The sequence below is a fragment of the Myxine glutinosa genome, chromosome 14 (genome assembly GCF_964187855.1).
Source record: "Myxine glutinosa chromosome 14, kmMyxGlut1.1, whole genome shotgun sequence".
Lineage (NCBI taxonomy): Eukaryota > Metazoa > Chordata > Myxini > Myxiniformes > Myxinidae > Myxine > Myxine glutinosa.
In genome coordinates this window covers 12,132,569-12,151,605 of record NC_136274.1, presented here as the reverse complement: position 1 = coordinate 12,151,605, position 19,037 = coordinate 12,132,569, and the positions used below count along the sequence as shown (strand labels likewise).

General features: G+C 44.4%; 1 protein-coding gene across 1 annotated transcript in view; it reads right to left on the bottom strand.

The window, feature by feature from the left end:
• The window catches only part of LOC137439210 (syntaxin-1A), a 72,004-nt gene that overhangs the window by 40,347 nt on the left and 12,620 nt on the right, over positions 1–19,037 (bottom strand). Inside the window, exons 3-5 of the mRNA XM_078767941.1 lie at positions 16,727–16,826; positions 4,995–5,069; positions 4,818–4,891 (exon numbers count right to left, since the gene is read on the bottom strand). Coding sequence (XP_078624067.1) covers positions 4,818–4,891; positions 4,995–5,069; positions 16,727–16,826 — 249 coding nt within the window. The remainder of the gene's footprint in view (positions 1–4,817; positions 4,892–4,994; positions 5,070–16,726; positions 16,827–19,037) is intronic.

Here is a 19,037-nt window from a genome sequence, read left to right as displayed (position 1 = left end):
TGTTCAGGCTGGAGTTCCACAAGGCAGTGTTCTGGGCCCTGTGCTTTTTCTGGTCTTCATCAATGATCTCTCTGACTCTCTTGAAAATCCTCTGTATCTCTTTGCTGATGACTCTACTCTCTGTCGCTCCATTCTTCATCCCTCAGATCAGCAGTCTGCTGCCTCCTCACTCTCTGCAGACCTGGACAAAATCACAGACTGGGCAAACAAGTGGAACATGTCTTTCAATCCTGACAAATCTCACACTCTTACGATGTCTCTCCGAAAAGACCGACTGGACAACCCTCCCATCCACTTTCTGAATAATCCTCTCCAAGAAGTTCTGTCACTCAAGCTTTTGGGTCTCACTATCTGCCATGATCTTTCCTGGGAAAACCACATTTCAAATCTGGCCTCCAAAGCCAGTCGCCGACTGGGCATCCTCCGTCGTGCAAAGTCCTTCCTTGGCACACCTGAGCTCCTCACCACATACAAGGCTTTCATCCGCAGCTCAATGGAATACTGCTCTCCCCTCTGGGCTGGTGCTCCTGCCTCACACCTAGCTCGTCTTCACGCTGTTGAAACCAAAGCATTCAGAATCATTGGAATCTCCCGCGATGAAGCTAACTCCAAGGGCCTCTCACTCACTCACCGCAGGCAGGTTGGTGGTCTTTCCATCTTCTACCGACTCCTCTCTGGCCTTGCCCCCCCCAGCTCTCTCTGGGCTCTGTCCCGCAAATATTCCTACAGGTCGCACAAGATCTGCCTGCAACCCTCTTATGGTCAAACTGCCAAAATCAAGACTCTCTGCTCACCTTCACTCCTTCATTCCTCTTTTCTCCCGCCTCTGGAACAAACTCCCTCACTCTCTTCAATCCCACTCCACCCTCCAGGTCTTTAAAACTGCTGTTCACCACCATCTCTTATCTTCCCCCATCCAAAACCTTGATCTTTTCTACCCCCGCTAATTTCACCCCAATTCCACTTTTTTGAAATACCAACTTCTGTCCTGGAAGTCCTTGGTGTCCTTGTGTTTTATACTTCTCCCTCCACCCCCCCCCCCTTCCCACGCCTCCTCCCCCCAAGCCCTCTCCCTTCCACACATCTCCCTGCTCTCAAATGTTGTGTTTGTGTGCTTCCCCTTCTCTCCCCATCTTGTTTTCCGCTCCCTCTTTTTGTGTGTTTTGTTTGTCTGGTTGATTTGTTTGTGAAGTAAATGTTAGCTCTTTCACGAGCCTCGATTCAGTATACAAAAAAAAATAAAGTAAATAAATAAATAATGCAAAATTTTATTTCTCGGAAACCGTTGAATGGAAAAATTTCAAACTTGCCACATTGTCAAGTACGTACTCACAATGGGGAACAAAAGCATGATAATGATGACATCATCGTTGAAGTGGTATCCCAGACAAAAATGTTGAATTCGTCATCCTAAAAATCTGAAATTGCATGCACATGATCCATTTGTATTGACCCATTTGGCATGAACCATTTATATTACATCATGTTGAAATATTGAAAATATATTACATCATAGGTCACATGGTTTGGCAGCCATATTGGATTTACCCTAAAAAAAAAAAAAAAAAAACATCTTCTCCAAAATCACCAAATCGATTGACTCGAAACTTTACGTGTCATTGACTTGGCATTGCGACTAAAGGATGATCAGGAAAACATCATTGGTCACATGGTGTGGCAGCCATATATTGAAGGAAATTATCATTTGAAGGAAAATATAAAATAATTATATCTCTGAAACCACTTACCCTATTGATGCAAACTTTTACAAATATCATCTAACACCACTGTTGTATATACTTTGAAAATGATGATGTTGTAGGTCATGTGGTTTGGCAGCCATTTTGGATAGAAAAACGAACCTTATCCGATCAACACGAAACTTCACAAACGTGATCCGCAACCCATACATATGCAGAGTGTACATTTTTAAAGGTCATATGTCACGTGGTATGGCAGTCATATTAGCTTGAAAGCCGATATTTAAAAAAATCCCTTCTCTGAAACTGCTTCACCGATCGATGTGAAACCTGGTTTCTGGTGAAAATGTGATACTTGAGAACAGCTGAAGGGATTTAAATCAAACTTGTATGTTTTTAGGACAGTGAACGAGGGCATCTACCCGTTGTGGGACTATGCATAGGCATATTGGTGACACAGTCGCATTGCTCCAGTTTCATACCTCAAATGGGATTCAAGGTGGGCTGTTTGAGTAATAGCTTCCTTCTTGCCACCCTACCGTACAGGCCAGACTTGTGGAGTGCTTGGGATATTGTTGTCACATGCACACAGTGACCAGTCTTTACCATAAAGGCCTGTAGCTCTTTCAAAGTTGCCATTGGCCTCTTGGTGGCCTCTCTGATCAGTCTCCTCCTTGCTTAATCATCCAGTGTGGAGGGACGGCCTGATCTAGGCAGGGTCTTGGTGGTACCGTACACCTTCCACTTCTTAATGATTGGCTTGACTGTGCTCCGAGGGATATTCAAGGCCTTTGAAATATTTCATACCCATCCCTTGATCTGTGACTTTCCACAACTTTATCCTGGAGATCTTTTGAAAGCTCCTTGGTGCGCATGGTTGAATCTTTGCTGTGAAATGCACGACCCAGCAGAGGAAACCTGCAGCAACAGCTGATTTTATTCTGAAATAACTAGAATCACTACAATTTCACACAGGTGGAGGCCGCTTAACTCAGTGTGTGATTTTAAAGGTGATTGGTTACACCTGAGCTCATTTACAATTGCTATTTAAGGTGGGGTGGACACCTATCCAACCAAGATATTCTATTCTAATATTTGTAATTAATTTTCTGAAATGTGTAGAATTTGTTTTTCACTTGGAAGTTGTGGGTTACGATGTGTAAATAAAGGTGGAAAAAGTCTGTTTTAATGCATTTTAATTCCAGGCTACAAGGTAACAAAAGGTGAAAAATTTGAAAGGGGGAGTCGACTTTATATAGGTGTATATATATCAAGGAGGGTGGAAAAGCGAATAACTGTTCAATTTCTGGTTCAACTAGAACGGCACTCAGTAGAGAGCATACCTACCTCCACCTGGTTGGCCATATCACTCAATGGTGACGAATCACTTAAAAATTTTTACTAGCCGAATCCGGATCCGAATCTTCACCGAATCTTCCTTGTCACACACACAACCTGTCCACCAAGTTTCGTCCAAATCCATCCATATTTTTTAGATATCCCGCTATGTATCGTTTTTGGCCCAATCTCCAAATGGTGAAGAATCACTTAAAAAATTAAATAATTCTCATATCCGAATCCATAATCAGATCTTCACCAAAATCGAAGCGAATCGTCCTTGTGAGACACCCAACCTGTACAACAAGTTTCGTCCAAATCTGTCCACAACTATTTGAGATATCCTGCTATGTATCGTTTTTGGACCTATCTCCCAATGGTGAAGAATCACTTAAAAAATAAATACTTCTCATATCTGAATCCATATTCAGATCTTCACCAAAATCGAATCGAATCGTCCTTGTGAGACACCCAACCTGTCCAACAAGTTTCGTCCAAATCCGTCCACAACTTTTTGAGATATCGTGCTATGTATCGTTTTTGGCCCTTTCTCACAATGGTGAAGAATCACTTAAAGAATTAAATAATTCTCATATCCGAATCCATAATCAGATCTTCACCAAAATCGAGGCGAATCGTCCTTGTGAGACACCCAACCTGTCCAACAAGTTTCGTCCAAATCCGTCCACAACGTTTTGAGATATCCTGCTATGTATCGTTTTTGGCCGTATCTCCCAATGGTGAAGAATCACTTAAAAAGTTCTAGTAGCCGGATCTGAATCCAGATCTTTACCAAAATCGAATCATTTCGTCCTTGTCACACGCGCTACATCTCTGCCAAATTTCGTCTGAATCCGTCCACAACGTTTTGAGATATTTTGTTCACAAACGCACAGACAGACAAATAGACATGGGTGAAAACATAACCTCCATTCACCTTTGGCGGCGGAGGTAATAAATATATCAACAAGTCGTTATTTGGTGGAGGCTTGCATTATTTTGGCTTGTATGGCGAATAACCTTACCTGCATTACTCCATCATGGAATTATACCCAGGACTCGACATCTCCATGGAGACAATCTGGGCTGTCCTATTAACTCAAGATATTTCATGAGCGTGGATGGAAGGACGATCCTCTTCACATCATCAGAAATGTAACGGTGTCGAGGCGGATTCATTGGCTAGGGGCACAATCCTGGACAGGTGGCCACTCCAACACAGGATACTCGACTGGCTCACTTCTCCCAGCAAGCCGGTACTCATTTTGACGATCTCGGAAGGATACCAAGCCGAGTCAACTCACTTGGTGCTAGGTGTGGCATGGCAGGGGCTTGAACCCAGGACCTTACGATGTTGAACCAAACCACCTTAAGTGTTAAGCAATCATCAAGCTAATCGAAGATCTCCGACAGGTGCTTCCATACAGAAAAGAATGTACCGTAGGCCTACTCAAAGCCTATGATCTCCTCCTCATGCAGGTTATTCTCTGATTGCTGTACATCCGGCACTCCTCAATCAATCAACATCTAAATGACCCCTTTGGATCTGTCCTTTAAAATTACCAAAATAAAGTGCTAGCCACAAGAGGGCTTCATCGCCATGGTGTGAAGAGCTTGTGAACCACAGTGTCCCAAATTGCCATCATTAGTGCTCGAGCTGCACAGCATGCTGGTGCCCACACATGACATGGCGGTGACACCTTAATGGCCGACAACAACATATGACTCATTGTTCTTTGATTCCCCCTTTGCTGTTCGTAGTGAAAACGTTTGTCCAACCTGTGTTTTCCTGATCCTCAGGTCGGCAGATGATCTTGGGTTATTCTCGTCATTTTCGATACTGTGCTCGATGGCTGTGCAGAGGGAGTGGAAGAGGTGCAAGCGATCATTAACCAATAAATAGCACAGATTGTGGTGTTAACTAACATACAAGTTTTAAAATGAACCAATTAGTACCTTTTAACTTGAACCTCACTTTATTTGATGATTTCTTGATTTCCACCATAAACTGTTCCAGTTCTTCCTTCATTTCTGCAGGAAAACAAACAATATGGTTATGGATTAGATCGAAGGAATCAAAATGCAACGAGAAAGCATCTGAGAATGCAAAGCCCGTCCGCGTATCTTTGTATTCAGACGTCTTCTTCCTCCGTGTGTTAAACATGAAGAAAACGGTTTAAAAGAAAATACAAGATGAAAAAACAAAATCAGCTTCTAGCTTTTGATTGGTGAACTAATTCAGCGACCCAATAGGCAAATTCTTAACATTTCAGGCCATTCGCATGAAAATTGACGATTTTATGTGATGCTGACCTTTGACCTATAAACAAAATTATTAATTTTCCTTCTCCATATTCTCATAATATAGCTTTATTAAAAATTTGATGACAAAACTCAAATGGAAAATTTTGATTTGAGGTCAATTGGATGAATATTTACGATTTTATGTGATGCTGACCTTTGACCTTTAAACAAAATTATTAATTTTCCTTCTCCATATTATCATAATAAAGCTTTATTAAAAATTTGATGACAAAACTCAAATGGAAAATTTTGATTTCAGGTCAATTGGATGAATATTTACGATTTTATGTGATGCTGACCTTTGACCTTTGACCTTTAAACAAAATTATTAATTTGCCTTCTCCATATTATCATAATAAAGCTTTATGGAGAATTTGATGACAAAACTCAAATGTGAAATTTTAATTTCAGGTCAATTGGATGAATATTTATGATTTTATGTGATGCTGACGTTTGACCTTTGACCTTTGAACAAAATTATTAATTTGCCTTCTCCATATTATCATAATAAAGCTTTATTGAAAATTTGATGACAAAACTCAAATGGAAAATTTTAATTTCAGGTGAATTGGATGAATATTTACGATTTTATGTGATGCTGACCTTTGACCTTTGACCTTTGAACAAAATTATTAATTTGCCTTCTCCATATTATCATAATAAAGCTTTACGGAGAATTTGATGACAAAACTCAAATGGGAAATTTTAATTTCAGGTCAATTGGATGAATATTTATGATTTTATGTGATGCTGACCTTTGACCTTTGACCTTTGAACACAATATTATTAATTTGCCTTCTTCATATTATCATAATAAAGCTTTATGGAAAATTTGATGACAAAACTCAAATGGGAAATTTTAATTTCAGGTCAATTGGATGAATATTTACGATTTTATGTGATGCTGACCTTTGACCTTTGAACAAAATTATTAATTTGCCTTTTCCATATTATCATAATAAAGGTTTGGTGAAAATTTGATGACAAAACTCAAATGATAAAAACCTTAAGGACACGGGGACACACACACACACACACACACACACACACACACACACACACACACACACACACACACACACACACACACACACACACGAGGACACACACACACACACACACACACACAAACAAAAACACACACGTGGACACACACACACAAACACAAACACACACGGGGACACACACACACACAAACACAAACACACACGGGGACACACACACACACAAACACAAATACACACGGGGACACACACACACACAAACACAAATACACACGGGGACACACACACACACACAAACACACACGGGGACACACACACAAACACACACGGGGACACACACACAAACACACACACACACACACACACACACAATTGCAAAACATCATGGGGGACGAGGTAACTATGTGATGAGGATGGATCTGCTTTCCTCGACCGCGTCCCATTCCCCCCTATATCCGGTTTGAATACATCTGCTCTGCTCACAAGGGGCACAGTCCATCATTGAGGTCGCCATGCTTCAATTCGGAGATTAAGCCGGCTGTCTCATTTTCCTGGACTCCCTTTCGGTATTTTTCTTTCAGGTTATGTTGATTCAATTTCAAACAGTAGGCCATCAAATTTTCCCATTCAAGTTACAAAATCCTGAAATAATACATCAAACATCTATGCACAATTGCACATAATATTAGACTTTATATTAAAGAACTAGTATAAAGTCCGTCAAAAACGACGGGTTGTAACAGTTTCTTTGCGGTGCAGCCGCGTGAGCGTGCCAAAGTCTGAAGCCTGGGCCTACTGTCAGGTGTCCTTGTATCTTTATTTATTCAACATCCTATAGACGTAAATGAACACTCGGTTTTACTCTACGCACGTTGCACATCAGGTGCAGCAAATTTCACCTTCCTGCGCCTTGTATTTATTGCGATGTAAAAAAGAATAATAAACCGTTTCCGCACATTGACCTTGAGGTTCGGTTTTCAAGCCACCCTCTACAATTCCAATGTAAGAGACATAATTACTCTTCTTTTGGGTCTTCAGAGTACTCAGTGTCTTCTGGGTCTTCAGTGTCTTCATGGTCTTTTGGGTCTTCTGGTTCCTTGGGGTCTTTTGGGTCATTTGTGTCTTTTGTGTCCTCTGGATATTTGGGGTCCTCGGGTATTTTCGGTGTATTTAAGGGTCTTTGGGGGTATTTTGAGTATTAGGGGTAATTTGGGTCTTTGGGTCCACTGGGTCTTTTGGATTGTTCGGGTCTTTGGGGTATTTTGGGTCTTTTCTTTATTCTGGGAATTTTGGGTAATCAGAGTATTTAAGGGTCTTTTTGGTCTTTGGGGTATTTTGGGTCTTTGGGGTATTTTGGGTATTCGGGGTATTTAAGGGTCTTTTTGGTTCAGGGTCTTTGGGGAATTTTGGGTTTTTCTGGTCTTTTGGGTCCTCTGGTTCATTTGGGTCCTCAGGTTTGTTTGGGTCTTCAGAGTCCTTGGGGTTTTCTGGGTCCTTTGGGCCTTTCGCATCCTTGGGGTATTTTGGTGTATTTAAGGGTCTTTGGGGGTATTTTGGGGGTATTTTGGGATCGCACAAGATCTTACGGAGTCTTTTAGGTCTTTTAACCGGTGGACACACTGTGGTGTTCAAAGATTGCCCATTAAAACCGCACTCAAATCCCTCCTAAAGCGCTACTCAAAACCTTTAAAACCTATTCTTATGAAGGGGGACAGACACACAAACACACAAACACACAAACACACAAATACACAAATACACAAACACACAAACACACAAACACACAAACACACAAATACACAAACACACAAACACACAAACACACAAACACACAAATACACAAATACACAAACACACAAATACACAAACACACAAACACACAAATACACAAATACACATTGTGTTTCATATGGGAGATGATGTAAAGGTGTGTGTGCACAGGTGCGGTCGAATGAGTTGCATGAGCATATGTACATCTGCAGGACATGCATGTCTGTTTGTAATCTTCTTCTTCTTTAGTGTGCAGCACAAAGCTGTGAAAGCATCATTGGCTAAGGATACAGCTGTGCCACTGATGCAGTGGCTCTATATATTGAGGAATTTGTAATTTGTTCATGGTTCCGTCGATAGCTTGTGTATTCTTCACGAATGGCACCGTGGGATCTTTAATGTCCACCAACTCTGCTGGTAGATGGGATCCCCAGTTTAACGTCCATCCTAGGGACGGCACATACTTTAATGAATCGACCTGCCTGTAAAACACCATTATGACAGTTTCGAACCCGGGCTAGACAACTTAGAGGCGATTGTGCGTAAAGAGCCTTCAGAAAGTATTCACACCCCTTAACTTTCTCACATTTTGTTGTGTTACAGCCTGGATTTAAAATGGATTAAACTGAGATTTTTTGTCACTGATCCACACAAAATACCCCATAATGTCAAAGTGGATTTTTCATTTATCTATCTATAATTCCACTAATCTCTGTGTGTATGTTTGTTTGTATGTTTGTATGTTTGTATGTCTGTGACCGCTGTTTCTCGACAACCACGGGTCCGATATACTTTAAACTTGCCAGGTATATTGCTGGGGACCCGAGGATGTGCCTTTTCAAGGTTTCATATTAATCGGACAAGTAGTTACCGAGCTATGTCCAAAAAACGATTCAACCAATCAGAGAGCAGCGAGCTATCACGTGTGCCGAACGTGGCGAACAGACTCTGCCTCGGACGGCACATTTGAGAGCGTATTCATTTATTTCACGTTGGAAAACTATGTTGCCGTTAAACTATATTTTAAAACTAATTAAAACTAGAACGGGCACTCGGTAGAGCGCATACCTTCGCCGCAGCTACTGTTCTGTACTTGGCATGGGAGTGTAGGGAACAGAACAACAAAAATACGATTTTGACCTTTTCGTGACCTTGACCTTGACCTTTGACCCGATTGCTCCCAAAATCTAATCAAATGTGTCCCGTATAATAACCAATCATCCCACCAAATTTCATGCAATTCGGTTGAATACTTTTTGAGTTATGCGAATAACATACACACACACACACAGACATACAAATAAATACACAGCGATCAAAACATAACCTTCCGCTTTTGCGAAGGTAATAAAACTACTATCTATAATTCCACGGGTCCGATAAAAAACACCGTACTCGCAAGCCGTTCGCTTTGGACCAAACCATTTCATGTAAATAGAGGGGGGGGATTGTCACCGTACTCGCAAGCCGTTCGCTTTGGACCAAACCATTTCATGTAAATAGAGGGGGGGGATATAATTTTAGATATATATATAGTACGGGCATGCCCTAGTTTATAGCAATGTTTACAAAATAATTAAAAATTAAAAGCTGAAATGTCTCGAGGCAATAAGTATTCAACCCCTTTGCTATGACACTCCAAATTGAACTCAGGTGCATCCAATTTCCTTTGATCATCCTTGAGATGTCTGTACAACCTCATTGGAGTCCACCTGTAGCCAATTCAATTGATTGGACATGATTTAGAAAGAAACACACCTTTCGATAGAAGGTCTCACAGTTGACAGCACATGTCAGAGCAGAAACTCTACCATGAAGTTCAAGGAACTGTCCATAGATAGAATTGTGAGGAGGGATAGATCTGGGGAAGGGTATAAAACAATTTCTAGAGTGTTGAAAGTTCACAAGAGCACAGTGAGCTCCATCATTAGGAAATGGAAAGAATATGGAACTACCAGGACTCTTCCTAGAGCCGTCCAACCAAACTGAGCAACCGGGCAAGAAGGACCTTCGTCAAGGAGATTACCAATAACCCAATGACCACTCTGACAGAACTACAGAGTTCCTTGGCTCAGGTGGGAGAACCTGCCGGAAGGACAACAGTCTCTGCAGCATTTCACAAATATAGGCTTTATGGGAGAGTGACCAGATGGAAAGTACTCCTGAGAAAAAGGCACATGACAGCGTGTGAAAGGGTCACAGTATGAGGCAAAATAGTCTGTGCTCTGATGAGATGAAAATTGAAATCTTTGGCTTGAATGCAAAGCGCTAGTCTGGCGTTAACAGAGCACAGCTCATCACCCATCTATCACCAACCCTACTAGGAAGCATGGTGGTGGCAGCATCATGCTATGGGGATGCTTTTCAGCAGCTGGGACTGGGAGACTTGTAAGGGTAGAGGGAACAATGAATGGAGCCAAATGCAGGCAAATCCTTTAGGAGAACCTAGCACCAGTGGTGTTAGATAGTATTTGTAAAATTTCGCATTGATAGGGTAAGCAGTTTCAGAGATATAATTATTTAATATTTTCCTTCAATCCAATATGGCTGCCACACCATGTGACCAATAATGTTTTCGTGCTAATCTTTTAATCACCATGCCTCGTCAAAGACACACGTAAAGTTTCGAGTCAATCGATTTGGTGGTTTGGGAGAAGATGTTTTTTTAAAGGTTTTCGGTTAAATCCAATATGGCTGCCAAACCATGTGACCTATGATGTCATAAATGTAATATTTCAATACAAATTGATAACAGATAATGTGCATGAAATTTCAGATTTTTAGGATAAGGAATTCGATTAAAACATTTTTGGCTGGTATACCACTTCACCGATGACTTTTTTTTTGTATACAAGATCGAGGCTCGTGAAAGAGCTAACATTAATCACACAAAAAAAATCAAACGCACACATAAAACATATGATAAAGGGAGCGGGAGACAAGATGTGGAGAGATGGGGAAGCACACAAACACAACATTTGAGAGCAGGGACATCGGGAGATCTGTGGGAGGGAGAGGGCTTGGGAGGAGGAGGCGTGTGAAGGGGGTGGGGAGAAGTATAAAACACAAGGACACTGCAAGGACTTCCAGGAAAGAAGTTGGTATTTCAAAAAAGTGGATTTGGGGTGAATTAGCGGGGGGTAGAAAAGATCAAGGTTTTGGATGGGGGAAGATAAGAGATGGTGGTGAACAGCAGTTTTAAAGACCTGGAGGGAGGAGTGGGATTTTTTTTTTATTATTATTATTTTTTTTGTATACAAGATCGAGGCTCGTGAAAGAGCGAACATTAATCACACAGAAAGACAAACCGACACATAAAACATATAACATCGGGAGCGGTAGACAAGATGGGGAGAGAGGGGGAAGGACACAAACACAACATTTGAGAGCAGGGACCGAGAGACACCGAGAGACATGGAGACATTTGAGAGCAGGGACCGAGAGACATGGAGACATCGAGAGATCTGAGAGAGGGCGAGGGCTTTGGGGGGGGGGGGCATGGGAAGGGGGCGGTGGGAGAGGTATAAAACATATGGACACTGCCAGGACTTCCAGGAAAGAAGTTGGAATTTCAAACAAGGTGGATCTGGGGTGAATTAGCGGGGGTAGAAAAGATCAAGGTTTTGGATGGGGGAAGATAAGAGATGGTGGTGAACAGCTGTTTTAAAGACCTGGAGGGAGGAGTGGGATTGAAGGGAGTGAGGGAGTTTGTTCCAGAGGTGGGAGAAAAGAGGAATGAAAGAGTGAAGGTGAGCAGAGAGCCGAGTTTCGGCAGTTTAACCATCAGAGGGTTGCTGGCAGATCTTGTGCGACCTGTAGGAATATTTGGGGGACAGAGCACAGAGAGAGCTGGGGGTGCAAGGCCGGAGAGGAGTCGGTAGAAGACAGAAAGACCACCTACCTGCCTGCGGTGAGTGAGTGAAAGGCCCTCAGAGATAGCTTCATCGCGGGAGATTCCAATAATTCTGAAAGCTTTGGTTTCAACAGCGTGAAGCCGAGCTAGGTGTGAGGCAGGAGCACCGGCCCATAGGGGAGAACAGTATTCCATTGAGCTGCGGATGAAAGCCTTGTATGTGGTGAGGAGCTCAGGTGTGCCGAGGAAGGACTTCGCACGATGGAGGATGCCCAGTCGGCGACTGGCTTTGGAGGCCAGCTTGGAAATGTGGTTTTCCCAAGAAAGATCATGGCAGATAGTGAGACCCAAAATCTTGAGCAACAGAACTTCTTGGAGAGGATTGTTGAGAAAGTAGATGGGAGGGTTGTCCAGTCGATCTTTTCGGAGAGACATAGTAAGAGTGTGAGATTTGTCAGGATTGAAAGACATGTTCCACTTGTTTGACCAGTCTGTGATTTTGTCCAGGTCTTCAGAGAGTGAGGAGGCAGCAGACTGCCGATCTGAGGGAAGAGGAATGGAGCGGCAGAGAGTGGAGTCATCAGCAAAGAGATAGAGAGGATTTTCGAGAGAGTCAGAGAGATCATTGATGAAGACCAGAAAAAGCACGGGGCCCAGAACACTGCCTTGGGGAACTCCAGCCTGAACAGGAAGAGGAGATGAGAGAAACCCATTCAGGGCCACACGTTGACGATGACTAGAGAGGAAGTCCGCCAGCCATGCGTGGAGATTTCCATGGATACCAAAGGAGGAGAGTTTGGTGAGCAGAGCGGGGTGCCAGACCTTGTCGAAGGCACGTGATATGTCGAGGGAGACAGCTCTAATTTCCTGTTTGGCATTGAGGACCTCCATCCATTGTTGAGACAGCAGAAGCAGCATGTCCAGAGTAGAGTGACCTGGTCTGAAACCAAATTGATGATCAGAGATCAAGCCATTGGAGAAGAGGAAAGATTTCATATCCGAAGCAATGATGGATTCCATGACTTTGCTGATATTTGGGAGAAGGCTGATTGGTCTGTAGTTGCTAGGATCTGTTTTTGCACCTTTTTTGTGCAAAGCGGTGATGTTGGCTGATTTCCAAGCAGATGGCAGTTGACCTTGAGCAAAAGAGAGGGTGAAGAGAACAGAGAGAGGGTGAGATAGAGCAGCAGAGCAGGATTTTAGGACCCGTGGGCTGATGCCGTCGGGTCCAGTTGCAGAATCAGAGTCGAGGGTTGACAGAAACTTTTCCACCTTGTCAGGAGGAAAGGACACGGAGTCCAGGAGCAGCAGGGTACGACTGGATATGGTGGGTACAGAGAGGGATGGGTTTGGGACACAAGATTTAGAGGCAAACACAGAGTTGAGGCATTCAGCTTTTTCACGTGCGGAGTCAGCTGTGTAGCCGTTTGAGGTAAGGGAGGGGATGGAGGGGGAACAAACACCAGAAACGGATTTGACCAGACGCCACCAGGATTTGGAAGAGGGAGACAGATAAGAGAGTTCGGTCTTGAGAACGGAGAGATATTGTTTCCTGGCTCTCCTGAGGGTGGACACACACTTGTTTCGGGCTTTGTGAAAGGAAATGAGATTTCCTTCCGTTGGATTTGCTTTCCAGGAGACGAAGGCAAGTTGTTTCTGGGCAACAGCCTCACCACAAGATTCCGTGTACCATGGACGGGAGGAAGGGTATGACAACTGAAGACGAGATGGGATAAATCTGTGCATGAGAGAGAGCAATTTACTTTGGAAGAATTCCCAGGATGAGTTGATGTCAGAGGTGGTAGAGATGGGAGACCAGTCCAGATGATTGATGGCTGCTTGAAGACCGTGCCAGTTGGCCTGAGTGAAATGCCAGACTCGTCGACGCTGAGCAGGCTCCCTGAGGATGGTCAGAGAGATGTCCACTTTAACAAGGACATGATCAGATGATCCGATCGGAGCAGAAGAAGAGCAGCAGACATTTTCAGGGAAGTTAGTCATAACCAAGTCCAGAAGAGAAGATGTTCCGTTGACTGAGATCCGGGTCGGGAAATTGACAGATTGTGTCAGTCCCAGTGAGTCGCAGAAGTCCTTTGCTGAGGAGCCATGGCTGGTGAGAGAGGTACCCACACCCAGCCAACTGGCATGATGACAGTTGAAATCACCACATATGAGGAAGAGAGAGTTGGGATGAGTAGATAGAAGTTGGTCCATATCATCAGACAGCGAGATGTAGATGGAGTCATCACTGTTTGGTGGACGGTACAACACACATATGAACAAGAGGTGGGAGCGAAGGGGAAGCCGTAGCCAGAGGTATTCCTGGGGGTGAGGTGGAGAGAGTGCAGTGCAGGGCGAGTGAGGAAGAGAGTTTTTGATAAAGATAGCAACCCCGCCTCCAGGACGAGGCTCAGGTCTATCATACCGGAGGAGGGAGTAGCCCGGGAGAGATACTATGGAATCAGAGACATCATAAAGGAGGAAAGTTTCTGTTAAGCAGATCACGTCTGGTTTGACAGAAGCAACCTGTATGGAGAGATCAGTTAAGTTTGAACGAAGGCCCCGGATGTTTGAGGTCCATACCGTTAATGAAGAGGAAGGGGGAGCATCAGATACAGAACAGGGGGGAGGAGGGGTAGGGTAAGATGTGGAAGAGGTGGAAGAGGTAGGGAGAGCTGTTGAAGGTGTGTCAGAGATTTCAGAATAGCTCGGAGAAAGGGAAGGATGGGGCGGACAAAAGGTTTGATGGTGATTGGGTGAGCCACAATGAGGTGTTATTTGAGGAGGGGGAAGAGCGAGGCAGAAGGTTGGGGGAGATGGAGGTGAGAGTTTGAAGGGGGAAGAAGCGGGGAGGACGCTTTGAGGAGGGGGAGTGAGAGGGGGGAAATTGAGAAGCAATGAGGGTGGGGAGATTTGAAGGGGAGGGGTGAGGGGGGAGTTTGGGAGGGAAGGGACAAGGGGAGGGATTTGAAAGGGATGGGATATGGGGGAGATTTGGAGGGGAGGGGTGAGGCAGGAGTCTAGGAGGGGAGGGGCGAGGGGCGTCTTGGCGGGGAGGGGTGAGGGGGTAGTTTAGGAGGGAGGGGGCAAGGGGGGAGATTTGAAAGGGATGGGTGATGGGGAAGATTTGGAGGGGAGGGGTGATGGGGAAGATTTGGAGGGGAGGGGTGAGATTGGATTTTTGAAAGTGTACGATTTATGGGAAACGAACATTTATTGCAAAATGAGTTTCTTGTGACCTTCGAGTTAAAAATACGTTTAAGGACGCTGGATGGAGGATGGAGTGCAGGAGAGTTTAGGGAATGTAGAAAAAAGGCACTATAGGAGATGGATATTTTTTTTGGGATGAATTGATTTGGTGAGCAAGTCGAAAGCAGCCTTTTAAAGAAGAAGAAGAAAAAGGTGTTATAAAATATGACGGAATACATAACTTGAGGGGAAAGTGTAAACATTGAAGGTTAATGAGTGAAAACTATCTGGGGAAATGGGGGAGAAACACGTGGTCGAAGAACGAACGAACGAATAAGAATGAATAAACGAATGAGAACAGAGAAGGAAATGTTTTTTTTTTTTTTTTTTTTTTTTGAGTTGAGATTTACACAAGGAAGTAGGCTATGGGTGAAAAGCCTGGGAATACAGAGAACGAAAGTTATTGGATCACAAACGACGGACCGCTGAGAGAAAAACAAAGCCTCAAGGTTGTACAGTGCACACTGTACAAGGCCTCAAGACACGACACGAATTAACACGATTTTCAATACAGGTATGAAAGATTTGTACCGAAAAATCTTCGTCGGGACACAATATACGTACAACACCATAAATAAATACAGTTTTAACGAAAATACAAATGGGAACAATCACTTAACTTCGATTTCAAATCGTTCGCGACGCGGCAAAGGCCTTGCTCGCGACACGGCAAACAGACGATCAATTTATGAAAGATAAACACCGAGAAACAACCAAAGTTGCACACAATAACTTCACACACCGAAGGATAAATACAGTTTCGACAAAATACAATTGTGAACAGACTTAACTTCGAAAAACGTGGAGACCGTGTGGAGCTTCGAAAATCCCTCCCACCGTCTCCGAGATCTCGCGGATTGAATGATGATGTCATCATTATCATGCTTTTGTTCCCAATTGGGAGTTCTTGACAATGTGCCAAGTTTCAAATTTTTCCATTCAGCGGTTTCTGAGAAATATTTTAAAAATTATTTGCGTTTAATCCAAGATGACTGTCATACCACGTGACCTATGACATCATAATTATCATAAAATCATTCTGCATGGGTGTTACTCCTACCCTGAAAGTTTCGTCTCAATCAGACATGTGGTTGCTGAAAAAAACGAGGTTTAGCCCGTACGGACGGATGGACGGACAACCCGAAAACATAATGCCTCCGGGCCAACAACGTTGGCATGAAAAAATTGCGACTTTCACATTGTGGGGTATTATGAGTACATCAGTGACAAAATTTGCAATTTTATCCATTTTAAGTTTAGGCTGTAACAACAAAATGTGAATAAAGTCAAGGGGTGTGAATACTTTCTGGAGGCACTGTACCTTAGTCTAGAGTTTAGGCCATCCTGTCAGCCCAATATCAAGTTGTCCTTCACAATATCATCTGATCTTTCGCACTTACACCAAATGTCCTTCTTGGTGAAACGCGAATCAAATTGGCTTTAAATGTGATGATCATCCCGTAACATGATGTAGCCATTGCAACAAAGGCATCATGCGGCACACTCACTCTCATCCGTGTTGGGCGCAGACAGGATGCTGCTGTGCATCTTTACCACATCGTCCACGCTCTCTTTGATCGTGTCGATGCAACCACGGATCTCTTCCACCTGGGCGGGGATGGAGAGTCTCAGGAGCGGCCTGTGTTCTTTGAGGAGTCATCAGGGCTGGGAATCGCTAGAGGACAAGGGAGCTTGAGCAGGTGATGTGAAATCTTTTAAAACAAGGTGTATAACTGGAGGAGTGCGTACCCAGCTAACACAACAACGTTGGGCCAACGTCAGCATTTGGTCGATTGGTCGCAAGAAAATTGTTGGCGTCAGTCTGACGTTGTTTATTGGTTGTACAGACGACGTCCATTTACTGACGTCAATCCAACGTTGTTGTGTTACCTGGGTACATATTCCTGAAAGGTGACAGCCAAAGGACGATAGGTCTCCATTAATGGATGAAATTGACGATGAAAAATCGTTTTTGATTTGATGAATGGCTTTTGCTTGAGGTCATTTTGTTTTGGTTTTTTGGCTTTTGCTTGATGAATAAGTAACTTTCAAAATTATGTGTGAATCCTAAATGAGGCCTTATGTACATGCGCTGTGTGTTTTTACTGCATACCAATAAGGAAAATATGGCATTACTAATTGAGGTTTAAGTGCCCAGGATTTTGGTCAAAATGCCGACCCACCTTTAGAGGCCATTTTTCCCCAAAGAGCAGGGGTCGGCCTTTTTTGGGCACCGTGGTCCCCTTTTTGAAGCAATGTTTTACAGCCGGGTGCTCTTCATGCCACGAACCCTGTTAGTCGCCTCTTGCGACACACAGGGAATTACCAGTGAACCGGTACTCAATTTGCCGACCTCGGAAGGATGACAGGCTGAGTCAACCCACCTGGCGTTAATTCAGCGATCGACCGGGATTCGAACCCAGGATCCTAGGATCCCAAGCCGGCACCCTAACCGCTAAGCCAACGAACCCAGGATCCTAGAATCCCAAGCCGGCACCCGAACCGCTAAGCCAACGAACCCAGGATCCTAGGATCCAAAGCCGGCACCCGAACCGCTAAGCCAACGAACCCAGGATCCCAGGAACCCCAGCTGGCACCCTAACCGCTAAGCCATCGAACCCAGGATTCTAGGATCCCAAGCCGGCACCCTAACCGCTAAGCCATAGAACCCAGGATCCTAGGATCCCCAGCCAGCACCCTAACCGCTAAGCCAACGAAACCAGGATCCTGGGATCCCAAGCCGGGACCGTAACCGCTAAGCCAAAGAACCCAGGATCCTAGGATCCCCAGCCGGCACCGTAACCGCTAAGCCAACAAACCCAGGATCCTAGGTTCCCCAGCCGGCACCGTAACCGCTAAGCCAACAAACCCAGGGTCCGAGGATCCCAAGCCGGCACCCTAACCGCTAAGCCAACGAACCCAAGATCCTAGGATCCCAAGCCGGCATCCTAACCGCTAAGCCAACGAACCCAGGATCCCAAGCCGGCACCGTAACCGCTAAGCCAAATAACCCAGGATCCTAGGATCCCAAGGCGGCACCGTAACCGCTAAGCCAAAGAACCCAGGATCCTTGGATCCCAAGCCGGCACCGTAACCGCTAAGCCAACGAACCCAGGATCCTAGGATCCCAAGCCGGCATCCTAACCTCTAAGCCAACGAACCCAGGATCCTAGGATCCCAAGCCGGCACCGTAACCCCTAAGGCAAATAACCCAGGATCCTAGGATCACAAGCCGGCATCCTAACCGCTAAGCCAATGAAACCAGGATCCTAGGATCCCAAGCCGGCACCCTAACTGCTAAGCCAACAAACCCAGGATCCGAGGATCCCAAGCCAGCACCGTAACCGCTAAGCCAACGAACCCAGGATCCCAAGGCGGCACCCTAACCACTAAGCCAACGAAACCAGGATCCTAGGATCCCAAGCCGGCACCCTAACCGCTCGGCCAACGAACCCAGGATCCAAGGATCCCAAGCCAGCACCCTAACCGCTGAGCCAACGAACCCAGGATCCGAGGATCCCAAGCCGGCACTCCAACCGCAAAGCCAACACCAGGCTTCTTTGGTCAAAATGCAGAAATCAAGCAAATGACCAAAATATCAAGACTTTAAGAATGCGGTGAAAAGATCCTGGAAGCTGAAGAGCGCCAAAATTTTACCAGTGATAATTAATTGGAGCAAAAGGAATGATAAAGAAGAACCTCACGGAGATCTTAAAAACCATCCCTGGGAACATTCCCACAAACTAACTGCAGTTGGAGGCTGTACGGGGCTCAATGACGATCCTGAAAAGAGCCTTTGGAACAAATCTCTGAGAACAA